This window comes from Cricetulus griseus, chromosome 4 (genome assembly GCF_003668045.3).
Source record: "Cricetulus griseus strain 17A/GY chromosome 4, alternate assembly CriGri-PICRH-1.0, whole genome shotgun sequence".
NCBI lineage: Eukaryota > Metazoa > Chordata > Mammalia > Rodentia > Cricetidae > Cricetulus > Cricetulus griseus.
In genome coordinates this window covers 44,602,571-44,628,097 of record NC_048597.1, presented here as the reverse complement: position 1 = coordinate 44,628,097, position 25,527 = coordinate 44,602,571, and the positions used below count along the sequence as shown (strand labels likewise).

The 25,527-nt window shown below is 42.4% G+C and overlaps 1 protein-coding gene across 4 annotated transcripts in view; it reads right to left on the bottom strand.

The window, feature by feature from the left end:
- Plcxd2 (phosphatidylinositol specific phospholipase C X domain containing 2) overlaps positions 1–25,527 on the bottom strand; it is a 54,322-nt gene that overhangs the window by 8,940 nt on the left and 19,855 nt on the right. For 2 of the 4 annotated variants that reach the window (XM_027412567.2, XM_035444526.1), the window contains exons 2-3: positions 12,486–12,946; positions 4,877–5,118 (exon numbers count right to left, since the gene is read on the bottom strand). In XM_027412567.2, coding sequence (XP_027268368.1) covers positions 4,877–5,118; positions 12,486–12,946 — 703 coding nt within the window. Of the gene's footprint in view, positions 1–3,530; positions 4,763–4,876; positions 5,119–12,485; positions 12,947–25,527 lie in introns of those variants that run through there. The other 2 variants (XM_027412569.2, XM_027412568.2) reach the window with 2 other exon arrangements.

The window sequence follows — 25,527 nt, the reverse complement described above, 5'->3', positions numbered from 1 at the left end:
TTTGGACTTCAGTGTGAGCTCATTAGGGCCCACCCTAAAGGCCTTTCAAGTTAATTACCTCTTTAAAAGGCAACTTCTCCAGACAGACTCACATTCAGAAGCAGTACGATTGGGTTTTATTCTAGTTGATATTGTGGGATACTTGTTTCTGTTGTGTGAAGGTGTGTCACTGTGATTGGTTTAATGAAGTGCTGAATGACCAATGGCAAGGCTGGAGAGACTTCTGGGGAGAGAGAGGAACTCAGGATGAATCTAGGTGCCAGAGAGAAGCCAGGGAGACATGGAGGAAATCAGACATACAGAATAAAAAAAAGGGGTAAAAAGTCATGTGACAGAATGTAGATTAATAGAAGCAGGTTAATTTAAGTTATAAGAGCTAGCTGAGAACAAGCCTAAAATAAAGGCCAAGCTTATTATTAATTAATAATATGTCTCTCTGTGCTATTGGTGGCTTGCAGTCCGAAAAGAAAGTTCAACAAGAAAACTTGCTACAGTTTGAGACAGGGGCTCACTACCTAGGCCTAGCTGGCCTCAAACTCCCAAAGATCTGTCTGCCTCTGCCTCTGGAATGCTGGGTCTAAAGGTATTGTTAGACCCCCGGAAAACTCAGGTATCCGGGGTCCCAGGCCACTACCTGGGTCACCCCAATCACCAGGCGGATTTGAGAGCTTCCTGCAAACTGCATGAGGCTTTATTGTAATTTAATGAGCTAACCCCATGTTAGCTCGGGTCTTTCACTCACCCACCATGGCAGATGGCTTGCAAAGACAGCTCGAACCGCTGCAGAGAGAAATTTTGTAGGGCAGCATAAGGGGAGTGTCTAGGGGTACGCAGAGGCTCACGATTGGTGTGCCTCCAGGCTTGGAGGGCTTGCCTTGTGTTGATTGGCCAACTGGTTGTTATGGTCCATAGGCCCTCCCAGGGTGGTTGCTATGCTCTGCGCATCATTGCTGTGCGCTTGTCCGTAAAGTACACCCAGGGTCGTAAAGCATAGCGTCACCAGCTAACTTCTGATTGGTTCCTTGTCACGAGGCAGGCATCTGACTTTCTAGTGTCTAGGACAAGGTCAGACAAGCATGTGTTCGGTTGTTATGGCTGTCGAAAAGGGAGCTGGTCCCTTCAGTATGCACAACCACATTGGCTTCATTAGAATTTTAATTCAAGGATTTGGGGAAGGGAGCACAGTTCAGTGATCTTAATAGGGATTCTATAGGCTTCTACCTTGAGCCTCCTATCTCAGTCCTTGTCCCCTCCCAGAGTTCCAGTGGCCATTTGGTTCTCAGTCTTAGGCATAACACACCTTATTGGATTTCACTATGACTACTATGAATTCAAATTCCATGTTTCTTCCAGTCTAAATGACAACAGAAATTCAGTTTGAATGGGCTGTATATGTTTGTGACTTCCTTCCAAAATGATGAACCAAAGTGAATAGAATCTCATGTCCAAAGCTCATCTGCTTATTAGGGATAAGCTTCCCACTGAGGAAACTACCTCCAGCAGCAGAAAGGCACTCCCAGTATTCCCTGGGTTTGAGCTACTGATCAGTGCTTGGGATCAGCTCGCTAGAACCCCTGTGTGGTTAGCCATTTAGGAGAGCCTCTTGGGGTGCTGGTGCTCAGAGGGAGAGCCTACGATTACTCAGTGGTGAAATGACAGTCTTGTGATTCTTTGACATTTGGGAACAGATTCCTGGCCAGATCCAGGTTTCTGCTTTCAGTTGATGTGTAGGCACAGGAATGTAGGACCACACCCCTAATGCTCCTGTGACCAGAAGAGGGCTAGGATTCCAAGGTAGCTACTCATTTAAACGACACATTCTCACTATCATCAAGGAGACCTTGCCTTTGGGCTCATGGTATCTTCATTACAACTAAATAGAGAGGCTGGGATTCATGGGCAGCCAGACTGAAGAAGTGTGAAAATGTAGTGAGTGACATTGTGGGTTAACAGAGGTGACCAGTGTGAGCTGACCAGATCCAGGCACTACTAACTCAATCATGGGCCCGGGGAACACCAAGGAACATGGCACAGGCACCATCCCTGCTCATATCAATGGTCATACTGCCCAGGCTGAAGCCCTTCAGTCCCAACAGACTCTTGGCTCTTGAAAGCTCCGAAGGTTGCATCACTTAGCTTCCCTGAGTACTGTCTTACATGAGGACAAAGAATCTTAGGTAATGTCCCCTTCTCCTCAAAAGGCTGACCTGGATTTAAGCATCATATACCAAATCATTTGCAAAAGGGGCCTTTTATTCATAATAAGGGGCTTATCCTTACTCTGAAATAGTCTATTGGAACCATTGCTCACATGGATTTGCAGTGGCGTGGTCTTCACACGCAATAAAATGCTCTAGAGAAATGTTCATGCTAATTTTTGCTGAAAGATTGTCCATGGCCAAGGCTACAGGACTCAACAGTGGCTCGGCACCTGCCTCTTCCTCAGTACTCTCTGTTTTTCTTGAAATTTTCTAATTTTATTGAATGAATAAATAAATAATGTTAAGCTACAAATTTACCAAAAGCACAAGGAAAATGGACGGGGAACATGAGCATCAATACATGCAAAAGAAAGTTTACAATTCTAGGTCCTTTAAAGAGATCATACTAGTTTAAGATTTCTTTTTCAAGTCAAACATGGTAGGTCCCATTTATAATCCCATCACTCTGTGATAGGGGATGTCCTTCTGTGTATATATGTTTCTCTTATTGGTTGATGAATAAAACACTGTTTGGACAATAGAGGCAGGAAGATAGGCAGGACTAGGAGACGAGGAGAATTCTGGGAAAGGTAGGCAGTGAGGCACCACCAGAAAAAGACACCATGTAGCTGCCAAAGGGGAAATGGTGCTGGGCATTCTCTGGTAAGTCAAGAGTACGTGGAAATACATAGATTAGTAGAAATGGATTAATAATTAAGACAGAGCTAGCCAGTAAGAAGCCCTAGCCATTGGCCAACAGTTTTATTTTAATATAGCATCTGTGTGATCATTTGGGGGCAAGGCGGGCAGCTATGGTGAACCTGGTGAACAAGAAACTCCAGCAACACTTTTGGAGACTGAGGGAGGAGGATTGCAGTTGGTCAGTTTGAGGCTAGTATGAGCTCTAGAGTGAGATCCTGTCTCACTCTACTGTACCCTTACACCCTCCCCCATCATAATTACCATATAGCCAACTCATAGCCTCTCCTGGCTTTGAACTCACAACCCTCAGCTTTCCAAGTGCTGGGAATTGAAGGTGTGCAGTATCATGCTGCCTGTGGAATTCTTCCAGTCAGTTTGGTTGCAAATTAGAAGAGCTGCATAGGAAAACCTCTTGCTCTGTCCACGGTTAACATTAGCAGGAGGAAAGTAGAGTACAGTTGTTGCTTGCCTTTTAAACTCTTGACTAGCCACATGGCTATTATCTGAAACCATGATCTCCAAACTCAGAACCAAATGAGAGTGACTGAGCATGTGCCTGGCTATGTGACTGGCCAAAGATTTCACTATCCAAATTGCAGTCAGAACCAAGAACTCAAGAACCAAACAGATGCTTGTAAATATAATTTTTAGAAAACATAAATACATTAGTTTCCAAAGCTTGCATCACAAAGTATAGCCTACAGCCAAGTGCACCTATAACATCCCTCTATATTCATATACACAATACAATCTACATGTATACTCACATGTGTATATACATGTAATATACTTTCTTGGCATCCTTTATCCATCACTCACTGGTGCCCAGGACAAAGACCATTATCTCATACAAAATGACTAGAACATCCTTGATTGACTGTATATGAAGCCCAATTCTGTCCCAAGGGAGTACTGCAGGCTGTGGCATGGTTCTCATGACTCATGATCAACACAGAAGAAAGACCAAATTCCTGAAGGACCATCTTTCAGTCCCCAGCATAGAGCAAAGCAGCTTGTTTAATGCTTAAACAGGGAGTATCTCAGCCAGCTGCTTGGGTAATAAAAGGATCACCCTGGGTATGTGTCACAAAGATAACACACAGTGACATTGTCTCACAGTGCTTGTCATAGTATAAAAACATAGTGAGTATTTATGGAATAATGCAAACATTTTAGCAAAGTGCCCAAGGATTCTTTGGGTACTATTCATGTAATCCTCCTAGAATCCACAGCTTTTCAGCAGTACATTTTATAAGTTGCTTTTTGTGTGTTTGTCTCATTTTGTAATGCTCAAAGTCTAGAGTTTTACTATTGTATATTTAGAATAAAATCAAGATAAATGTGTGTGTGTGTGTGTGTGTGTGTGTGTGTGTGTGTGTGTGTGTGTGTGTGTTCATGCAGGTGCACTTGTGTTTGAGTGCATGTGTCCGTGCCTGTCTGAAATGCCAGAAGTAAAACATGGCTGTCAGTCTTCAGATGCCATCCATTTTGTTTGACACAGTCTGTTACTGGTTTGGAACTTGCCAATTAAAATAGGTTTGCCAGGCAGTAAGCCTCAGGCATCCAGCTGTTTCTGCTTCTTCAGAGCTGAGATCCTGGGATCACAGGGGTTCATTGTTCTCAGGATTGTTTTCGCACAGGCTCTGGAAATTAAACTCAGATTCTCATGCTTGCAAGACAAGAACGGATAGCACCCCCCCCCCACACGCACTCGAGAGCGTGTGTGTGTGTGTGTGTGTGTGTGTGTGTGTGTGTGTGTGTGTGTGTTCAAACTTCTTCTGTGGGGGGAGATAGATATGAGAACCCATAATTCCAGTATCAGGGAAGCAAAGGCAGGAAGATTATGAGTTCAAGGCCACCTGGAAACCAACCAAACCAAACAATCAGTCAATTAACCACACCAACCAATTAACCAACCACCACCAATGAAACAATAACATAAACCCTGCCTGTGGGATGAAGCCACCTCTTACCTGTGAACTAGTGTGTTCTTGAGGCCTCCCACCAGGCCTCGGGCAATGGTCTTCACTCTTGGGGTGAGGATGGCCTGGGAGACATGGAAGGCCCCACGTGGAGCTCGCTCACTCAGGGTGGTCTCCAAAAAGGGGATCAATTTGTTCACACTTGTGGTGTTTGCCCACGGTGCTGGAATTTTCTTTCCCGGCCACAGGAATGGGTATTGCTTGTAGAAGGGACAGTGGTAGAAAATGAGAACCTGAAATGTTCAGAGCAAGAAAAGGACAGCAACATTTAAAAGCTGAATACTTGCATGGGGGAGTTAGAGGCGGGGGCGTGGACAAGCATTCTCAGAAGTAGTAGAATTGGTTGTGTAAACTGAAATTAAAAAAAAAAAAAGCCACATCTCTGTGAAAGATTTTACGATGCTGAATGACAGATTATGACCTCATGAGTGTGAAAAGTTAGAATGTTGACGTCTAGAGTCAAGTTCTCTTGGGCAAGCCTTGATCTTCTCACTGTCATTGATTGCTCGCTCCTACACCAGGCCTCACATCTTTTTTACTACAGGGTTAAAACCTTTGACCACGTATTTGTAGCAGACCACCAGCTTCCAAGAGCAAAAATGTCCATAGTCTGCATCTGAAACCTACAGAAGCTTCACCCATTATAACTTGCCTACTTGTGGGACCTACCAATGTTGATAAATGCATTGCCTTATGGCTTTCTTTAGTTTTGAGGCTAATCAAATCTCATGTGACCATTTCCACAGTGGACATGCTGTTCCAGGCCACCTGAGTCCATGTCCCCAGCCCTTTCTTATTTGGCTCACAAATAAACTATTTCTCATTCTCTTTGAGGTGAGAGCTATGTTTTTTTTTTTCTTTTTATGAGATGTATTTACTTATTTTTACATGGCAGAGGGATGGGGTGGCAACTTTTGGGAGTTAGTTCTCACCTTCAACCAAATGGGATCTAGAACTTTAACTGTGGCATGCCTTACCCACGGAGCCCCCATATTGCCCCTATATATTATTTTTAAAAAATTAAAAAACAAAGGTTTACTGAGAACTTGCTGTCTAATTCAAAGGAGACTTCTCTTTTGGCTATTCACACAGTAAAAAACACAGAACACCTTCTCACAGGTGTGTGTTAAATGCACAAAGAGAACAAGCTTATAAAGGGAATTGATATGAAATACAGGAATTATACCTATTCAGATAACAAACACATTTGTTGGAAACTAATGTAGAGCCTCGTGATAAATGCATAAGATTCTTTTGATTGCGTCTAATAAGCTCCACTAACTATGAGTCAGTGATGAGCATGAATGGTATTTTAAGACAATCTGCAGAGACCATGACATGGCCATATCGCTGAGAATAATTGACCAGCAAGGCCAACCCTGCCAAAATAGGATACTATTACCAGCATGCATGACTGGTGGGCATGTGGACTCTTCCATTCAAGGTGGGTAAAAGTGAACATGTCGTTTTTTGTTGTGGTTGTTTTTGTTTGTTTGTTTTAGCCAACCAGACACAGCCATATTAAATTCCATACCACACTCCCTAGGAAGTCTCTAGATCCCAGGCTGAAACAGCATAGATGGTCCAGAAATCAGGTTCCCTGTGCTCATGGAATTGACACTTAGCTCTTGGAGTTTAGATAAACACAGTGAACTCATTTGTGAGTGAATAGATTTTCAATTGTGTGCACTGGCTCTGATGAAATCCCCCTTCCCAGGGGAGGAAACCGATGTGCCACCACCATCAGGGAACACTTTACTGAAGCCATGGGCCTCCAGGGGGGCCATTCGAGATGGTGGTAATTTGAAAAAGAATTAGCAAGCTATATCCACAGCATTAATTAGCTTCTGAGAGGCAGCTGGGGGACACAATTGCTCTTCTGACTGTCCCAATTGTGAGCTCTGCTGTGTGGCTTTCTAGAAGAGCAGCGTTTTTTCCCTTTAGGGGCACGGGTGAGATCTTCCCAGAGGAATGCCCAGCTAGCTCATGTTTACACTGTGGACTGGAATCCTCAGAGTTGTCCTGCAGGCATTCAGGAGCAGGGATTCCATATGTTCATCTCATTTCCAGTGTGTTCAGTGGACGATGCTGGTGACTGACCTTCTGTAAGCCCGGAGGCAGGGAGTGCCAGGCAGGGGGCTGCAAAGGGAGTAATGTCTACTTTCTTAGTTCTTAATGGTCCTGAGTAATGCTGGGCTCGGATGATGACTGTAGTAACCTCGTGTGTTAATGAGGTTAATCACAGGCTCACTGTAAGCTGATTGCTGGGGAGAGCCAAAGATTTCCTCCTGGCATTGGAACTAGCTGGTTTAGAAGGGTGAAGCCCATAAGGAGAGCTGCCCTGGACAGTGGGCTGGGGCTATGGGGTGGGCAGGAGGCTGGGCAGCCCTGTGACAGGCCCCTCAGGTGGTACCCAAGACATCCGCCCCTGGGCCTGCATCCATGCACTAGAAGACGGTAACAACTTTACTCTGCCTCAGAAAATGTGTATTTAGTACAAATTACACTAAAGGGGCTTTCTGTCCTTCTCAACCCCTGGGAAGGGGGCTTCTTGGGCAGTCTGAACACAGGTTCAGGGACACTGTTGAGCTTGATCAGAGAATCTCAGAGACTCTCCTGTAGGGGACACGTTAACCACGCCTGTAGGGGCTGGCTACAGGTATGACTGACCACGCCTTTGAGGGCGTGGTCCCTCCTCATCTCCCTGTGCTATTTTTCTTTGAAATATTTCCCCTCCAGCTCAGCAGTTCATGTCCAGTCTTTCTCATGAGACTAAAATGGAAAATCTCATTTAAGAACAGTCCCTTGGGTGACCTCTTCTTACTGTGGCAGTTGCTTTACTGGGAGCCTCTGGGATGCAGATTCATGGTGTGCTCTACTTCTCAACCTATTACAAAACCCCTTACACCAGACATGTCTGATCCTACAAATGCAGCTTGATCATTTTCGTTTATTATTATCTTGGATTGATAAATTATGTTTAGGAATTACGATTATTATTGTCTGCAGGTGTGTGCATACCATGGTATACATGTGGACATCAGAATATAACTTCCAGGAGTTGGTTCTCTCCTACTATGGGTTCCAGAAGTTGGATTTGGGTCCCCAGGTTTTCACAGAAACTGCTTTTAACCCCTGAGCCCTCTTGCTGTCCTTTTTGTTTGGGATTTTGAGACAGGTCTTGCTGTGTAGCCCTCTCTGGGTTGGAATTTAATATGTAGCTCCAACTCAGAGCTTTTCTCAGCCCAAGAGCTGGGATTACAGGTGTGCACCACCACGTCCAGCTTGATTGTTTTGTATTTTACTAGAGTTATGTATCCTTCTCGTTAAGATCACAAATACTTCCAAACTGTCAGCTAAATCCTCTAATTCTTTGTGCCCTTAAAACCTTATCTACTAAAGTATGCAGATATCATCTGTGAGTTGTGACATAATTACATGGTGAGTAAATGAAACGTGACTGGTGGTAGAGTACTTCCTGATATAAATTCCAGTAATAAAACACCCCGGGGCAGGGGGAGGGGCGGTGATATGTGCAAGGCAGTTCATTACATAATGAATATTTAAAGCTTGACCCAAGTGTGACACAGCTTTGAGTGCTCTTCTGTTTAAAGTAGACATACAGGAGACACAGGAATCAAGGGAAGGCATAGAACTTAAATGGCAACCTTTTCCCTTTTGCTAATATATCATTCCAGTTTCATTCCAGCATAACTTTAAGACTATTTTTAGTGGACAATGTAGCTAAATTACCCACCTACCCTCTCCCCCCCTCTCTTTCTCTGTCTGTCTCGTGTGTGTGTGTGTGTGTGTGTGTGTGTGTGTGTGTGTGTTTAATGGTATATGTACTTGTTAGCATGGGTATATGCTTGTGTGCATGTAGATTCGAATGCCTGAGTGTGCACATGTGTGGAGGCACAGGGTTGATGACGAGTATCTTTCCTTGATATCCTCTCTCTCTCTCTCTTTTTTTTTTTTTTTTAATGTAGAGGTCAGAGGAGAGCATTCAGAGTTCAGTTCTTTATTTCTACCCTATGGGTCCTGGGCTCAAACTCATGTTGTCAAGGTTGGCAGCAAGTCCCTTATGTGCCGAACCCCTTCTGTTCCCTGATTTTTGGGGACAGAGTCTCTTGGCGAATCGAAAGCTCTATAGAGCCAGGCTGGCTGACCAATGGCTTTCAGGGACCTTCCTGTTTATGTCTGCCAGCCATGCAGAATGTCCTTTGCATGCCAAATTATAGGATGCTACCCAACCTCATACTTAACCTTACCTGATCCCCACATTCAAACACCATCTCCCTTTTCTCAATGGGAACAGTCTGGGGCCCTTTGAGGATAGGTTCTTAATGAAGAGAGTGTTTCTCTTTCACAACACAAGAAAGCAGTAGTGAAATCAACAAGGCCTGAGGCAAGGCCTCAGGGAACAGCAGGAGTTATGGGAATACCAGAGAGGAGCCAGCCAGTGAAAGAAGGCCGGCCCACACCACTCACTCACAGTGCTGCCTTGGCCAGTTGCTCCAGTCTCTCCATTTCTCAATTTTGCCATCTGTAAATGGTGTGTGTGTGTGTGTGTGTGTGTGTGTGTGTGTGTGTGTGTGTGAATAACAAATGCCTATCTCAGGGTTGGGGTTAAGCTTAGTGGTAGAGTGTTTGTATAGGAAGTACAGGCCTTGGGTTTGGTCTTCAGCTCTGGGGTTGGAGGTGAGGTATGCAAAATAGAAAATGCCTATCTCACAGTGTTGTTGAGAAAAATCAAACAATTTAATCTAGCACATTCTGGTATATTAATAAAACCAAGATGGTATTTCAAGAATTCAGGCAGGCCTAGATTACATCATAGTCAGACTTCATGACAAATAAATAAACAAAATTAAACCTGTGAATCTAAGAGTATTAAACTTAGGTATAGGAGGGTAGATGTAATAAATATTTGGGGAAAAATCATTTCTACTTGGTGCTCAACAATTGTTTATAAACAGATAACTGAGCTTATTTCCAACATGAAGTTCCTCTTTGAATTTAACAGTTCTTTTTAAAATTTTTATTTATTTGTGTGTGTGTTCGTGTGTGTGCCTATGAGTGTTATGTACATGTGAGCTTTGCATGCACACTAGGGCCAGAGGAGAACACGAGTCCTCTGTCACTCTTCATCATTCCTTTGAGAGAGAGTCTCTCCCCGAACATGAGACTCACATTCTCTTGGCTAAGCTGGAAGATCACAAGCCCCAATAACCCACCTCAACATGAAGCTGGAGTTACAGCCATCTGTGGGGGACATTTGGCTTCTTATGCAGGTGCTGAGATCAGAACACCTGTCCCTTTGATTATAGAACAAGTGCTTTTAACTTCTCAGACATCTCTCTAGGCCTCACAAAATACTTTAGTACATTTTTCATAGGGCCAGGGATGTGGCACTTGCCTGGTTGGTAGAGCTGCTTGCCTAGCATGTACAAAGACCTGAGGTCCTTCTCCAACACAAAGAAACAAAACACACATACAAATATTTTTTTCTTATTGTGCTTAAACAGGACTGGAACAACTCTGAATGGATGTATACTTTTTATTTTTCTCAGGGAAAGTTTAAATCAGAGATTGACCTTTCCTGAAGCTCTTGTTTGCTGCAGCCATATTCTGGGATCAGAAAGCATCTGAGGCCTATCCATTTACTGAGTGTGTTCCTCAGGGGTATAGGTTTGGAGTCTCATCTTTACTGGAAGAACATGGATAGTGGGTATTAATCAGACATTAGAGGAGAAAGAATAATGCTTTACTGACCAACTGGTTTATTTTACAACTTGACCTTGGGCTGATATTAGCCAAGTCATTCAAAATAAATTTAGATGTCAAATAGACTGCAGATAGACTTCATTTGGCAGGTATGGTGGTTTGAATGAGAATGCCCTCACCCCCCATATATTTGAATATTTGGTCCCCAATAGGTGGAAATGTTTGTTCCAGCTCATTTCAGAAGGCAACAACATTAACAACTAGACTAGAGCCCCAACTGTGGTATTTTGGCAAAGAATGTGGCTATTTTTGTCTTTGTCTTGTGAATTTTCCTAAGGCTAAACTGAAAAACAAAAAACTAATTTCCTTGGCAGAGGAGATTTCAAGACAGCTAAACAGTGACTCTGTCAGGTGGTTCTCACACTAATACAGTAATTATGCTTATACATGTCTACAATGAAAAGGAGCATGTGGGGCAAAGAGAAATATAAAATATAGAGTTTAAAGAGGAAAATGAGCACCAGGAAATCTAATGTTAGAGCCAAGACTTGTGCTGAAAGATATAAGAAGATTTAAGAGAGGCCTGATCTGAAATGGAATAAAGGGAGGGGTGCCTCCAGGGTGTGACTTCATCCAGATAAGCTTTCAACTTATAAAAAAGGAATTTTCTGCTCCACAATAGCAGCAACAAATCAAAGCTGCTACAAATATGCTTCCAGGGTGCCAAACTGGTAGTCAAACCTGGCAGTGTCATCCCCATGGTTCTGGCTTTACAGTCTTGAAGGAATCAGGAGGAAGGGGTTATGGAATCTTCCTTATCAGTGAAGGAGAGCCATTGAAGCCAGGCCTGAGGTGGGGGAGTCCCTGAATGAAGGCCCCGAGAGGGCAAAGCTGTGAAAGAGAAGCCTGGATTGTGTTAGAGACACAAAAGTGTTCGAGGTGCCAGAGTCATAGGATGTCTGTCAAAGAGAGCTGCATACAGGGAGTGAAACTAGATCAAAAGAGAGGAGTATGTTGCAAGTAATAAAGCTGCAAGGGCAGAACCATGGAAATCCTTTGACATTGGACACGGAGCTATAGGATTTGGAGTTTTCTCTGCTGGGTTTTAGTCTTGCTTTAGTCCAGTATTTCTCCACTCTGGTTCTTTTCCTCTCTTTGGGAATGGTCATGTACATTCTGTGCCATTGCATGCCAGAAGTAGGTAATTTGCTTTTATCTTTTGATTTTACAGGGCTATAGTTAAAAGAGATTGCCTTAAGTCACAGAAGAGACTTCAGACTTTTAAACTCTTGAGACTGTGAAACAATATGGGGACTTTTGAATTTTGATCAAATGCATTTTGCACTATGATATGGCTACCGGTCTATGAGGACCAGGGAGTGGAGTGTGGTAGTCAAAGAAGAATGACCCATGTAGGCTCATAGAGTTGCATTCTTGGTCCTCAGTTGGTGGCAACATTTGGTATGGATTAGGAGGTATGGACTTGTTGGAGGAAGCATTCACTAAAGTTGCACTAAAGCACTATTCTCAGTGTTTTCTTTCTCTTGTCTCTTGGTTGTGGACCAAGATGTGAGTTCTCACTTCTTCCTTTGCTTTGCTGTCCCTGACCCTAGCCCTTTGAATCCATAAGCCAATTAAATGCTTTCTTTCATCAGTGCCTTGGTTATGGTGTTTTATCACAGCAATAAAAAAGTAACTAAGACACCAAATGTTAATCCCATTTCCACAAGGCCCACTGAATCTCTTGTAGCTATCCCACAGTCCAGCTTAGGGGCTGGAAGGCTAGATTGGGTTGAGCTATTTTACAGGTAAGGAAAACAGGGAGTTAAGTTAAGTTCTTGCTCTCAGAAGCACATCACTCCTTCCCTCTTACCTGGTACTTCTTCTCCCACAGGCTTTGCAGTGTCATGCTCTCCACACTGCAGGCTGGGCACAGCTTGTTCCCAAAGGCCTCCTGGATCCTCAGAACCAGGCATTTGTGGTGGGCCTCATCCATAGCATAGAAGTGGTTGAAATCTAGGAAGATGATCTCTTGAGGGTGCTGACTGAGGAACGCATCAATCTCCATCAATCCATCCCAAACCTTGATGCCAAAGAGCCCATGGATGAAGTAGATCTCCTGGTCAGTGTCCCCTGGCTTGGAGGACACACGTAGGTCAAAGTAGCGGATCCCAGCCTCCAGCTGTTCCCGGAAGGTCAGGTTCTGAGTTACAGACCATTTCTTCATTAGCTTCTTTACCAAGGAGATCCGGGCGAGGCGTTTGACAGCTTGGGTTTGGTCAGGCCCCACTGGGGACTTTTCATCTACCCAGTAGCTGAATGAATCATGGGAGCCTGAATAAAGCAATAAAGGGAGAAAGCCAGAGTTCAGACTATTCAACTGATAAGACGACAACAGATAAGAAATGGGAGCACAAATACATTATAAATAAATACTTACAAAAACTTTCTAGCCTGCTGGGAATGAAATAAACAAAAATGAAAGTAATGTAATCTTATTAGCAGCTCATTAAGCCTAGGGTAATACTATAATTCTTACATATTGCTAGTGTAAGGTAAATTAATAACTTTTTGGAAAGCTACTTGGAAATATGCTACTTAGAAATCAGAGCTTTAAAATATTCATTACATTTTGATCTAGTAATTTCATTTTAGGGAAGCTATTCTGGAGGAAATAAACTCAAACCTTTGGCAAAAACAAAGATGGCTGCCAGAGGCGATCATAATAAATGTGAACAGAATGAGGCCTAAGTGTCTCTTATAGGGTGTTTATCCATTTTATTCGTTCCATTGAAATGTGGAAGGGTATAGGGACGCTGGGCTGAGCTCGGGAATGTTGGGACAGGCATATCAGAAAAGAATAACAATCACTCTTGACTCCATCATAATAAAAGCCTGGAAAGACTAGCACTAGAAGGAGCATGTCTCAACACAGTAAAGGTTATAGACAGCAACCCACAGCCACCATTGTGCTAAATGGAGACCAGCTCTTATTCAGTGTAGCTCCTGAAGTCTTAGTTCAAACACTGTAACTGAGAAGGATAACAGGGATATGAGTATGAAAGTGAGAAGTCAAAACAACCTTATCTGTAGATGATGGAATTTTGTTCAGAAGATCCCCTAAAGGTTCCACCAGAAAATTTTTAGGCTGATAGCATTTTTCTCAGCAAATGGCTGAGACACATGATACAATATTAATAGATAGTATTAATAACAATAAATACTCCGAGATAGAATTAGGGAAACAGTACTATTTATGGTAGCCTCAAAACAAATGAGGAAACAAACACCCTGGAAGCAAACCTGATGAAGTAAGGGATTTCACAATGAAAAATTTAAAACACTGAAAAACTGAAGAAAATACTAGAAGACAGAATGACCTTTCATGTTCATGGATTGGTAGAATAATGAAATGACAACTCTCAAAAGATGAAATACAAATGTCCAATAAACAAAAAAGCTTTAAGTTCACTAGCCATCAGAGAAGTGTAAATTAAAAATATATCACGATTCCATCTCATTCCAGCCTGAACGTCAGCCATTAAGAAAACAACAACAAATGCTAGTAAGTATACAGACATAATGGGACCTTTGTACACCAATAACAGTAATGTATAGCGCAGCCGCTATGGAAATCAGAAAGAGGCTTCTAAAAATCTTCAAAACACACCTACCATATGACCCAACTACACCACTCCTGGGTATTTACCCAAAGGTCCCTAAGTCAACACAAGACAGAAACACTTGCACAATGTTCACTGCAGCACTGTACACAACAGACATCATGACGCCGACCTAGGTGCCCAACAGCAGGGGGATGGTTAAGTAACATACGGTGGACATACACAATGGAACTCTTTCAGCCATAAGGAAGAATGAACTTACGTCATCCACAGGAAAACAAATGCAACTGGAGATAATCACAGACAGGGGATCAAGCCAGCCTCCAAAACACAAACAGCATGTTCTCTCTCCTTTGTGTTTCTAGATTTTAATTCAGCACATAAAATACACACACATGACATGAGAGTAGAAGCAAAACTGAATCGGGGAACAAAGAGACTAACGTGGGGAGGGCTGAGAAAGCAGGGATAAGGCTGTGTGGAGTGTGTGTGCTCAATGTATAGTAAGTACTTGTATCAAAAATCCCTGTATGTAAAAGTACTGTGTGTAATGGATACACAATGGAATCCAACAAAACAGAAAGTCTCTTGTACCCTTCTTAATATACAGTGTATTACTGTTTTCTATAATCACCTCAAGTATTTTGGTGAAACTAGTAAAATAGGCTTTCCCTTCCTATTTGTTTAAAATATAGCAAATAAAATGTAAAGGAAGCCGGGCATTGGTGGTGCACGCCTTTAATCCCAGCACTTGGGAGGCAGAGGCAGGTGGATCTCTGTGAGTTCGAGGCCAGCGTGGTCTCCAGAGCGAGTGCCAGGATAGGCACCAAAGCTACACAGAGAAACTCTGTCTGGAAAAACCAAAAATAAAAAAATGTAAAGGAATATATCTTTCAGTAATGTGTGTGTATCTTTGACTATAAAATGCTATTATGTTCTTAATTGCACACTAATTTGTATATGACTGGAACCATAATTTTGATCTTCTATAATCTCATCGTTCTTAAACACTTGTTTTATTTTAATTTAAGTTAATTTCAAAATAAAATTACCTTAATAAATAATTGTACTTACTAGCCCTTGTGTTTAACCAGAAGGCACCAGGACTAGGGCAAAACACCAGAACAGAACACCCACAAACACTCAACATGTGTGTGTGCGTGCGTGCGTGCGTGCGTGCGTGCGTGCGTGCGTGCGTGTGTGTGTGTGTGTGTGTGTATGTGTGTGTGTGTGTTGGGGGGCACCTTTGCCTATTTGTGCACAAAGGCGGGAACCTTGAAACAGACTCTCACTGAACCTGGAGTCTAGACAGGTGACCAGCGAGCATCTGTAACCCTCTGGCTGCAGGCCCTCATTCTGGTCCTCTCAACCTTTCTGTTCACCACCACACCAGGACTGTAATTCACACTTCTTCATTGTCATCAGCTCTCTATTGGACGGAACTTTAGAGCAAGCATTTCATACATACACATGTACATAGGTATACACAGACATACATACACACAGAGAGACCTTCACACATATAACAAAATTATATGAAACAGTTGGTCATATTATTTCCTTCTTCTGAGAAGACATCATCCTCTACTGACTGTATCCCATCGTCTCAGAAGTAAGAGCGCACAAAAGAAAAATGGGTAACAAATGATGCTTTATTTTTATGTAGCATCCAGAGCATGGAAGAGATTCAGTTAAGGCTTAAGAAACAGTATATTTATTAGTCTTTAGGTGAACTGAATTTCACAAGTGAGAAAATTACCAGCATATTTCAGGTAAAAGAAAAGCTATTACTGACAGAAATGTGGGGCGAGTCCCCCTGGACCTTCTGTATTGGATCCTGTAGCTAATGATGCTCACTGGCTTCTACCTAATGCTCTGCTTCCTTTGGTTGCACAGAAACAGGGAATTTTTATACCTCCTTATTGAGAGATTTATTACAAATCCCTTAGATATAATGGTAAACAGCCAGTTCTCTCTTCCTTCTAAATTGCATTAATGAGCCAGCTGTTTGGGACACAGTATGAAACAGAGTGCAGGGCACACACTCAACTTAATTCTTGCCTGGGCACCAGGGAATAGCTGTTAGCCAAGCATGGAGGACAGACAAGTCTCTGGAGTGTGCTTGCTGGTGCTGAGCCCAGTTTCAGCTCCACAGGGAGATGTGCTAACAACCTCCAATGTTTTGCTCAGCTGAAAACTGTGCAGAAATGTGACAGCCATGGGACCCCAGGGGCCATTTCTGATTGCACAGGACACACACCATTCCCAGCCCACTCCGCTGAAGAAAGAGAAGCCCACCGCACAGGAGTGAGAGTGGGCAGAGCTCCTGAGAACAAGTCTCTTCCTTTCACTCTCCCAGCTCAGCGCAACCTTCCTAGTATCTGATACTTCATCCCGGACCCCACCTGTTGTGTGCAGGGTGTGATACTGGTGTAGGCTGTCTTCTTACTGCCAAAGTCAAAGGCAACCATCACCCAATAAGATTTCTCTTCAATATTTCTGCCCTTTCTTCTTGTTTTCCCCCCAGATAAACTTTGTTAAAATGGAAGGAATAAAATAACAATGAAGACAGTGTGAATTTCAGATAACTGGTTGGGTAAAGGGAACTGGATGACGGGGAGGAAAGACTTTAAATCCAGTCCCAAATTTCAAGTCCCCATGACTGGATAATTTATTGACAGAAGTTCCAGAGTACGATGCGGGGCGGGGGGGGGGGGGGAAGGCTAACAAATACTTCCTGGGGGGATTGACATCAACAATAGGCTTTGGAAATAAGTTAATTCATTGTGTCCAGGCCACCAGGTGGAACTTTCCCCAGGAAGCTGGAAATGTAGAAATCACGCCTATAAATCCTGGTGCCCAGGAAACAGAGAGAGAGGATGGCGTGAGTTTCAGGCCACCTGGTTTACATAATGAATCGGAAGAACTTTGGACATACTCCCAGTTGACCTCCATGGACTCCTGCACACACACATATACTCATGCAAGCTCACAGAAATATACATAAATAAAAATAAATAAGTCATTTTTAAAAGATGAGGAATTTTTTCTCCTAATTCTAGAAATGTAGCTGTCTGCAATCTCTTTATTTTTATAGTTATTGTTATATTTGTTTCTTCCTGTTTTTTTATTCCATCAACAGCACTTTACATTTCTTTTTCCTCTTGATGTGTGCAAAGCCCTGGAAAAAAACAATATATGTGTTGGGAGCATAGCAGAAAGGTCCAGAGAAAGCAGGAATGTTAATCACACAGGATTGTCTTTCCATGGAAAGATGAAAAACCTGTTCTTCCACCCAGAAAGCCAAGAGCTGAGAGTGATAAAAAGCCTGGTGATTTGTGTTATCTGTTGGTCCAGGCCACATCAAGCTCTTACAAGCAGGACTGGAGGTGATTTGTAATCTAAATGACCCTGATAGCCAGAGGCTCCCCCAAGTTCCCACAACTAGGACCAGAGGTGGCTAATAGGCCAAATGACCTCTATGCTATCTGTATGATTGAGACCAGGTCAGACCCTTAGACCCTTAATCGAGTACAGGTAGTGTATCTCCAGATCCCATCTTCTTGGAAGAAATGTGCCCTGAGTTGTGTTTCAGTGTAATTACTTCCTTGTGCAAAGGGAATTGTCTTATACCAGGAAATTATTTTTCCAAATTAAACTGGGTTTAAATACATTGGGAATAAACTGTCACTGGACTCCCCAAAGTCTGATCCAGGTTGATGACGTCAGTCTGCACCAGGTTTTCATTACTATCTCTTCTAGTGGTTTGATTTCCTGTGTATCTGCAGGGCCCCTAATACATGTAACAATACTCTGTAAAGGAAAGCAGTGGTCCTCAGCTTTGGACATATAGCAGAATTTCAGGGGTAGGGTAGGGCCTTAAAAACACCAGCGCCAGGATTCCACCCCAGAAACACCAAGTCAGAATCTCTTTGAGGTGCGAGTTGAACCCCACCCACCCAATGATGCTGTTAAACTCTCAGGTTTGGCATCCACTGCTGAAAATGTAAGATTAACCTTGCCTAATATTTTTAGATTGTTCCAAGAATGCTTTCAAATTTTGAAGCACTAGCTACCTGTCACTGATGCCCCAAGGTCCCCTTTGACCAACCAACTAGTTCTAGCTTATTGGAGGAGAGGAGGCTAGCAGGAGGCTTTTCTTTTCCTATTGAACCTTCTAGGGGTGACTGGATAGGTGGCTTAGGACGGATTATGGCCTTAGGAATGTGCACTCAGTTACATTCGAGTTCAGAGCAAAGACAGCGTATCAGCTAAGTCACAGGGGAGAGAGATGGAATGGGGGAGGTTAGTAGTGTCTTTGTTCAGAGTTTTGGTCACTTCCTCTTGTACAGGATCATCTCAGAGGCCAGGAACAGGAAAATTAGCTGGTCCTGTGAATTCGGAAGACAAACAGTTTGTTCTTTATCTGGAACACAAATCTCTGCTCCCTTCTTTGTGCTGATTGTTTCTTGGGGATTCAAGAACTCAAGTGAACACACAGCAGTTTTTAGTTAAATCACGGCTGTTCCCTAGACCTCAGAAACTGGAGTAGTTGTCCTTTTCTGAGCTCAACTGCAAGGAATTCAAAGTCAATTTCCCGGGAACCTAGATTCTAAATAACACAAAAATTATCCAGACAGCACAGTCAGTCTGCCATGACACATCACATTATACCACAGTGGCATTTCAGAACAAAGTGACATTCCTTACAGACACAGAAGCAAGAATGGAGGAAGAGGAAGACAAGCTGTGAGGATGACTTCAGCATCACACCTCTGGGTCATGGCAGGAAGGTAGGAATGGTAACACCACGTCAGAGAACTCCTGGCCTCACATATTTAAGAACTTTTCTGTTTCCCCCTGCCATAGGTACAACTCTGCCTTTGGGAGACCCCTAATTCTGAAGCCCAATAGGCCTTCTAGGTGGTTCACTGACTCCCCCTTCCCTAGTATGACTTCTTCATTCTTCTTGGGGATGGTGCCTTGACATACTGATATCATAAAAACTGGTTCTTAGAGGGGTTGAGAACAGTCACCAAAAAGTATTACTCTATGCCAAAAAAAGAGCTATATGTGTAGCACACAAACAGATATAGACTGATCTTAACATTTTTAAATAAAAATCTATTTTACTTTTATTTATTTGTGTTTGTGTGTATGTATGCCACCTGTGGGCAGTGCTCAAGGACAGCAGAATAGAACATTGGATCCTCTAGAGCTGGAGTTACAGAGGCTGTGAGCTGCCCAACATTGGTTCGACGTGTTGACTTTTGGTCCTCTGCAAAAACAATATAAGCTCTTAACCATTGAGACACCTATTCAGATCTCTAATATGGAAAATTACAGGTTCAGAGCACAAATATTAAAAAGACTCTTTATGGGGAGGTTATTGTGAGCCTGCTGAGAAACACTACTCCAGACTGAGCCCCTGGATTGTCCAGATGGCACCTTGACTGTCTTATTTGTAATGGGCATGTTGCTCAGTCCCTTTGGAAACTCTTTCCCACTGGTTGTCCATCAGATGACCTCATATGGGAAATTTTGTTCTCATCTCTTGTCCCAGAACAATAATAGGGAAACATTTAATGCTCTCATCTCTATTTTTTTCAAGTATTCCCAGATATCTTTCCCAAGAATAACTCATTTCTATGTCTATTCAATCCCAAAAGAACCAAGTTTACAAGCTGTTATTTAGAACATAGATATTTACAAGTGATGAATGACAAAACTAACTTGGGAAACAGCCATAACTTTGAGTAAGTGAAATGTAGTGTCCTCACAAGGTACCATGCTGCCTGGTTCATCATCGTGGCCCTACTGCTACTTGTTATGTGACAGAAATATAGTGCCTTAGCACTTCCTCATATGTGAAATGGGAATGACATTAGCAATTATCATTAGTTTGTTATAAAGACTAAGTTAGCACTTGAGAGGTCCCTGTCAACAAAATAAGATCAAACTTATCATTACTCATTATTTATTGCTTTCTCTCTGCCAATTATATCTGAGAAACAAATTATTGAAATCCCAGCAAATATTTCTAGTTGGGGAACTGCCAAGTTCTAAATGGTTAACATTTAAAGCTGAGAGGGAGGAAGTCAAATATAAGTGATATATTTTTTATTACATACAAAATTCAGCATCAAATGTAATTACTTTAGATTACAGCACTACATAATCTAAGCCCAAATTGGCATTACACTTATACAACTCAACTAAACTTATTAGTGATCTCCAGTCTGCTCTTACATTAACAGTTGGCAATATGCATAGGGATCACCCAATGTGATAGCATGCTATTGAAAGCCCCAAAATTGTTCTTGAAATTTCTGTTTCTAGCCTGATGGAATTAGACATTGTCAAGTGATCCCATGGAAAAACAAATTTAAAAACTCTTGTTTTTAATCAGATTTTTGCAGTGCTTCATTTACATATTGATGTGCCAGTTAATATCTAACATCCTCTGTTATCTCCATGTCTGTATATATGTCTGTTAATAATGCTGGACACTCAGATTGGTCAGTCCTGAAATGATGGGGATACAGAACCAATTCTCATTCAAGAAAGGAGAAAACACCTTCCTTTTAGTTGGGAAATATTTTTACTAACATCAACATAAGTAAGGTATAAGAATAAATCCCACAAGCATTCTTTTAAAGCAAATATTCGTCTAAGCTCTTTTTGTGAGTCATGAAACTCCACAAAAATGCTATATTCTTATTGAAATCTGGGCTGATTACTTTTAACCATCAATTTGATCCAATTTAGAGTTGCACATGAAGGGAGTTGAGGGCTTGTGGACATGTCTGTGAAAGATTCTCTTGATTGTTAACTTACCCAGCCCATTGGGTAGCAGTATTTCAAGGGCTGACCCTCTGGGCTGTGAAAGAATAGGAAAAGCTAAGTAGCCCAAGCAATCAATCAATCAATCAAGTAAGCAAGCAAGCTTCCATTTGTTTCTCTCTGCTCCTGACTGTGGATGTGATGTGACTAGAAGCTTGGGTCCCTGCCTTGACTTCCCCTAAATGATGGAGGGATTAAACCCTTTCCTCCCCTAAGTTGTTTTTGGTCAGGGCAACAAAAATAAAGCCAGAACAGAACTTAATCATATCATTTCTATTGTAACAAAGATGGGCTATTCCAGTTGCAGTGTTCAGTTAGGGCTTGCCTATATCACCTCAGTCTGAATGTTACATTGTGTGATGTGTGGTTTGGATGTTCTTTCCCCAACTACTAATCTATACTTTGTCATACGAGGTCACAGTAATGTAAGCAGCCTGAAAAAAAAAAAAAAAAACACCACATCAAACCATACAAAAAGCCCACTGGTTACAGTGAACTTTCTACTGGAGATGATGGTGCATAAAATTACACTGAATGTCAAGGGTTTTTCTAAATTGATGTAGGATATACAAATTTTATGTCCTGGAAAAATTAATAAGATTTTAGCCACAGGGACATTATCCTGTTCCAAACCAACAAAATTAAAAAAAATATTAAAAATGCCCAGACCTCATACTTTATCTTAGTTAATCTATATCAGCCACATGATATCGATGGCCAGTCAGTGGCTTCTGGGCAGCAATGAAGTCAAAGCAGGCCTTATGATGCTCTGTGTAAGCAGCAAGAGACAAAGCAGGGTCATGCTGTGCAGAGGCAAGCCAGTGGGGTCTAACCAAAGTATTTGCTCTCTCTCTCTCTCTCTCTCTCTCTCTCTCTCTCTCTCTCTCTCTCTCTCTGGTTTGCTATGCACAGCTGAAATACCCATTTCTAGCATGAAGGGCTTTTCCTGTACTTGAAGTGGTCCTTATCATTGGGTGGGACATGCACGTGTGGAGGGAGAAGGCTGAGGAGACTTCATCCACTCTGCTGAGAAGGTGAGAAAAGCAGAGACGTGAAGCTGAGGATGCTGGGAGTTTGGGTTGGGCAGGGCCTCCTAGAGGGCTGCAGGGCTGAGGAGAGAACTTCAGAGGGCAGACTAATCCAATGGAGATTTCTCAAGAATTTGGTAGTTTTGCTTCTCTAATATCACAAAATGAACAATGGTGTGAAAGTGGTCGTGGGAATGGGTGGTTGGTCATTAATTTGTCTGAAAGCACACATGGGTCTCAGTCCAACTCTGCTTTGAGGTTCTTGTTTATCCTGTGCTCTGTGGGACTGAATACCCTCTTGGCTGCTTGAATTTGAACCAGAGTCCTCAGGCAGCTATAGACCTAGCTCAGATACAATGTGGAGCCACAGGCAGGGCAGACACGGGTGGAAATGTGCAAGAGGAAAGATCCCCCAATCAAGACACACTCTTTAAAGACTCACACAATTTTCTTTTTGGTACCCTGGAATTAAAACCTTAATTATGTAAAGGCTAGCAGTATAAAGCATTATAATCAATTGATATAGATTTGGGAGGCATTCTAAGAACAAAAGTGACGTGTAACATAAATGTACAAAGACAAAATGGGAAGTGACAGGGAACTACCACAAACAGCATTGGACCATTACCACTGAAGTAAGCACAACTCAAGAAAATGTATTGTTTGGCTAACTGGCCCAGGCAAGAGGCATGAGACATCTTTGCAGCAATTGACAACAGATTTCTGGCCACAGAGAAGGTCCATCAGAAGCTTCTCACTGTTCTGAAGAATACAGAGATGGTGAAGTTGCTTTAGGGTTTTGAGGTCTAGGACCAGGGGTTCCACACTCATAGACGAAGCAGATGAGGAACTTGCTATAAATCATAGATGCCTCAGCCTCATGGGCTGCCTTTGCTGTATTGAAAGATCACATATTACCAGAAGGGGTGGACAAGACACTTGGGTGAGGGGCTTTCTACCTGCTCTTACCAATAATCTATGCATAATCTACACATACCTTCCTGTGATGACACTATCTAGAGTAAGAATATAGAAGACAGGGGCTGGAGAGATGGCTCGGCGGTTAAGAGCACTGGCTGTTTTTCCAGAGGACTTGGGTTCAGTTCCCAGAACCCTGCATGGCAGCTCACAACTGTTGCAACCCTAGTTCCAGGGGAGCCAATACCCTCACATAGATATACATGCAGTCAAAACACCAATGCACATAAACCAAAAATAATTTTTAAAAGAATTTAGGAGATGGAAGCCAGGCCAACATTTCTTTCTCTCTTCCCTGGCTATACAAGGAAAAGATGGAGGCTCTCCTGAGGTGTTCCTTTTACCCCCACCACATTCTCAATTTATACCCTGTTGAACCTCTTCCCTCAGTTCTCTGATAAGCAGGTGGAAGACACAGAAGGGATGGCTAGACCCTGCACTATGCTGACATTTAAAGGTCAGATCTCATTTTGTCACAATAATGGATTTCCCTTCCATGCATATGAGAAGGGTAGCTGTGAGGAGTACTGGGAGGAACCTGTGAAAGCTCATTGACTGCTATCTTTGGAAGGGACACACAACTAACTCTGCTTATAGTTCCCTATTTAAAAGAGTAATTTAGCTGGGTGGTTGTGGTGCACACCTTTAGTCCCAGCACTCGGGAGGCAGAGGCAGGTGGATCTCTGTAAATTAGAGGCCAGCCTGGTCTACAAAGCAAGTTCCTAGACAGCCAGGGATACACAGAGTAACCCTGCCTTGAAAAACCAAAAAGAAAAAGGAAAAAAAAGTAATTTACATTGGAGAAATCACATATTTGGCCACATATCTTTTAAAAGCATCTCTTGCCTTCACACATAATACTTGTGGAAGTATTCAAGACTTGAAAGACATTACCTCCCCAATGCTCAAACCTCAGGCTTCACCACTAACCTGTCATTGGTCTCTCACATAGACTCTGGTCTGTAAAAACTGTTTCAGTTTCTAGTGTGATTCAGTTTCTAGGCTTGGACATCATTTATTCTTTGTCATAATCCTGAAGGCAGCAGTTACATATGCTTATTATAGATGAAGAACCCAAGGCTGAGGCTCAGACTGGCTTTGCCTTGGCTTCCAAGTTGCAAAGTTTGCAAATGGCTGCCTAGGACAGAAATCCAGGTCTTGATAACTGGTGCTACACAAGGATGTTGTAGAGATAACGCTGTTGCTTCCGTTTCCTTATCATCTAAGCAAGTCAAATGTGTTGCTCATTTACTTCTTTAACATCCTTTGTCTTGCCTTTATTGCTAAATGCCTAGTCCTCACCCCAGTACAGGAAGATCAAGGAAGAGATGAAAGCTTTAGAAATTTTGTAAAGAGCTGAAAAAAATTCTATGTAGGGACACACGAGGGCACTCTAACCTTCTCTCAGTTAAAGAAACATAGTCTGAATTCCACAGCTCACAGCTTTGACACAAATGCTTTTCTTGGAGCTCAGCCTCCCCAATCCTAAACTTAGGAAGGTGAGGAATTAGCCTTATTGTCTCTTCTCTCTTATGAGTTGGCTACTTCCACTTACTAGCAGGCCATTAAAGGGATTTCTGGCTCTATTCACCATTGCAAAGACATGGATTTGAGGCTGGAGAGATGGCTCAGTGGTTATGCATTCTTACTGCTCTTGCAGAAGAGCTAGGTTCAGTTCCCAGCACCCACATCAGGCAGCCCACAAACCACTGTAACTCCAGTTACAAGGGATCTGTTGTCCTCTTCAGGTTTCCATGGGTACCTGCACACATGTGGTATGCATAAGCACACACAAATACACATGTAAAAAATAAATATTTAAGCTATGTTAATATTAATTTATTTCTAACTATAGTTAAATAGAAAACATGCTTACAGATTTAACTTAACCATATTTGCAAAACAGCAAACCATACCTGAAACTGAGGTTGTGTTTATTTATTTCTGGCTCATTTGAGAATTTTTCAAATTTCTGGAGAAATCTGTTTCCCTCCCACAGATCTACAGTGAGTATCTTCATATTGGTTGTCAATGGCTGGACAGCACATTGAGTCCACTGGTGGTACATTCAACTCTTAACATTTGTGATAGTTCCCCTTCATTCCAAAGGGTTCATTCATTTCACAGCTTTGTGGGGATATTAATATTCTGGGGGGGGGGGAATCCAAGCCCCAAAAGCCCCTTCCTAGTCATCTAGTTGGTTGACTTCTCTACAGGGTAGGTAGGGGCTAGAGAACTGGCTCAGTGATTAAGAACAAGCAAGCACTATTTGTAATAGCCAGAAACTGGAAGCAGCCTAGATGCCCCTCAACCGAAGAATGGATAGAGAAAATGTGGTACATTTACACAATGGAGTACTACTCAGCAGGAAAAAAAAAAAAACAATGGAATCTTGAAATTTGCAGGAAAATGGATGGAACTGGAAGAAACCATTCTGAGCGAG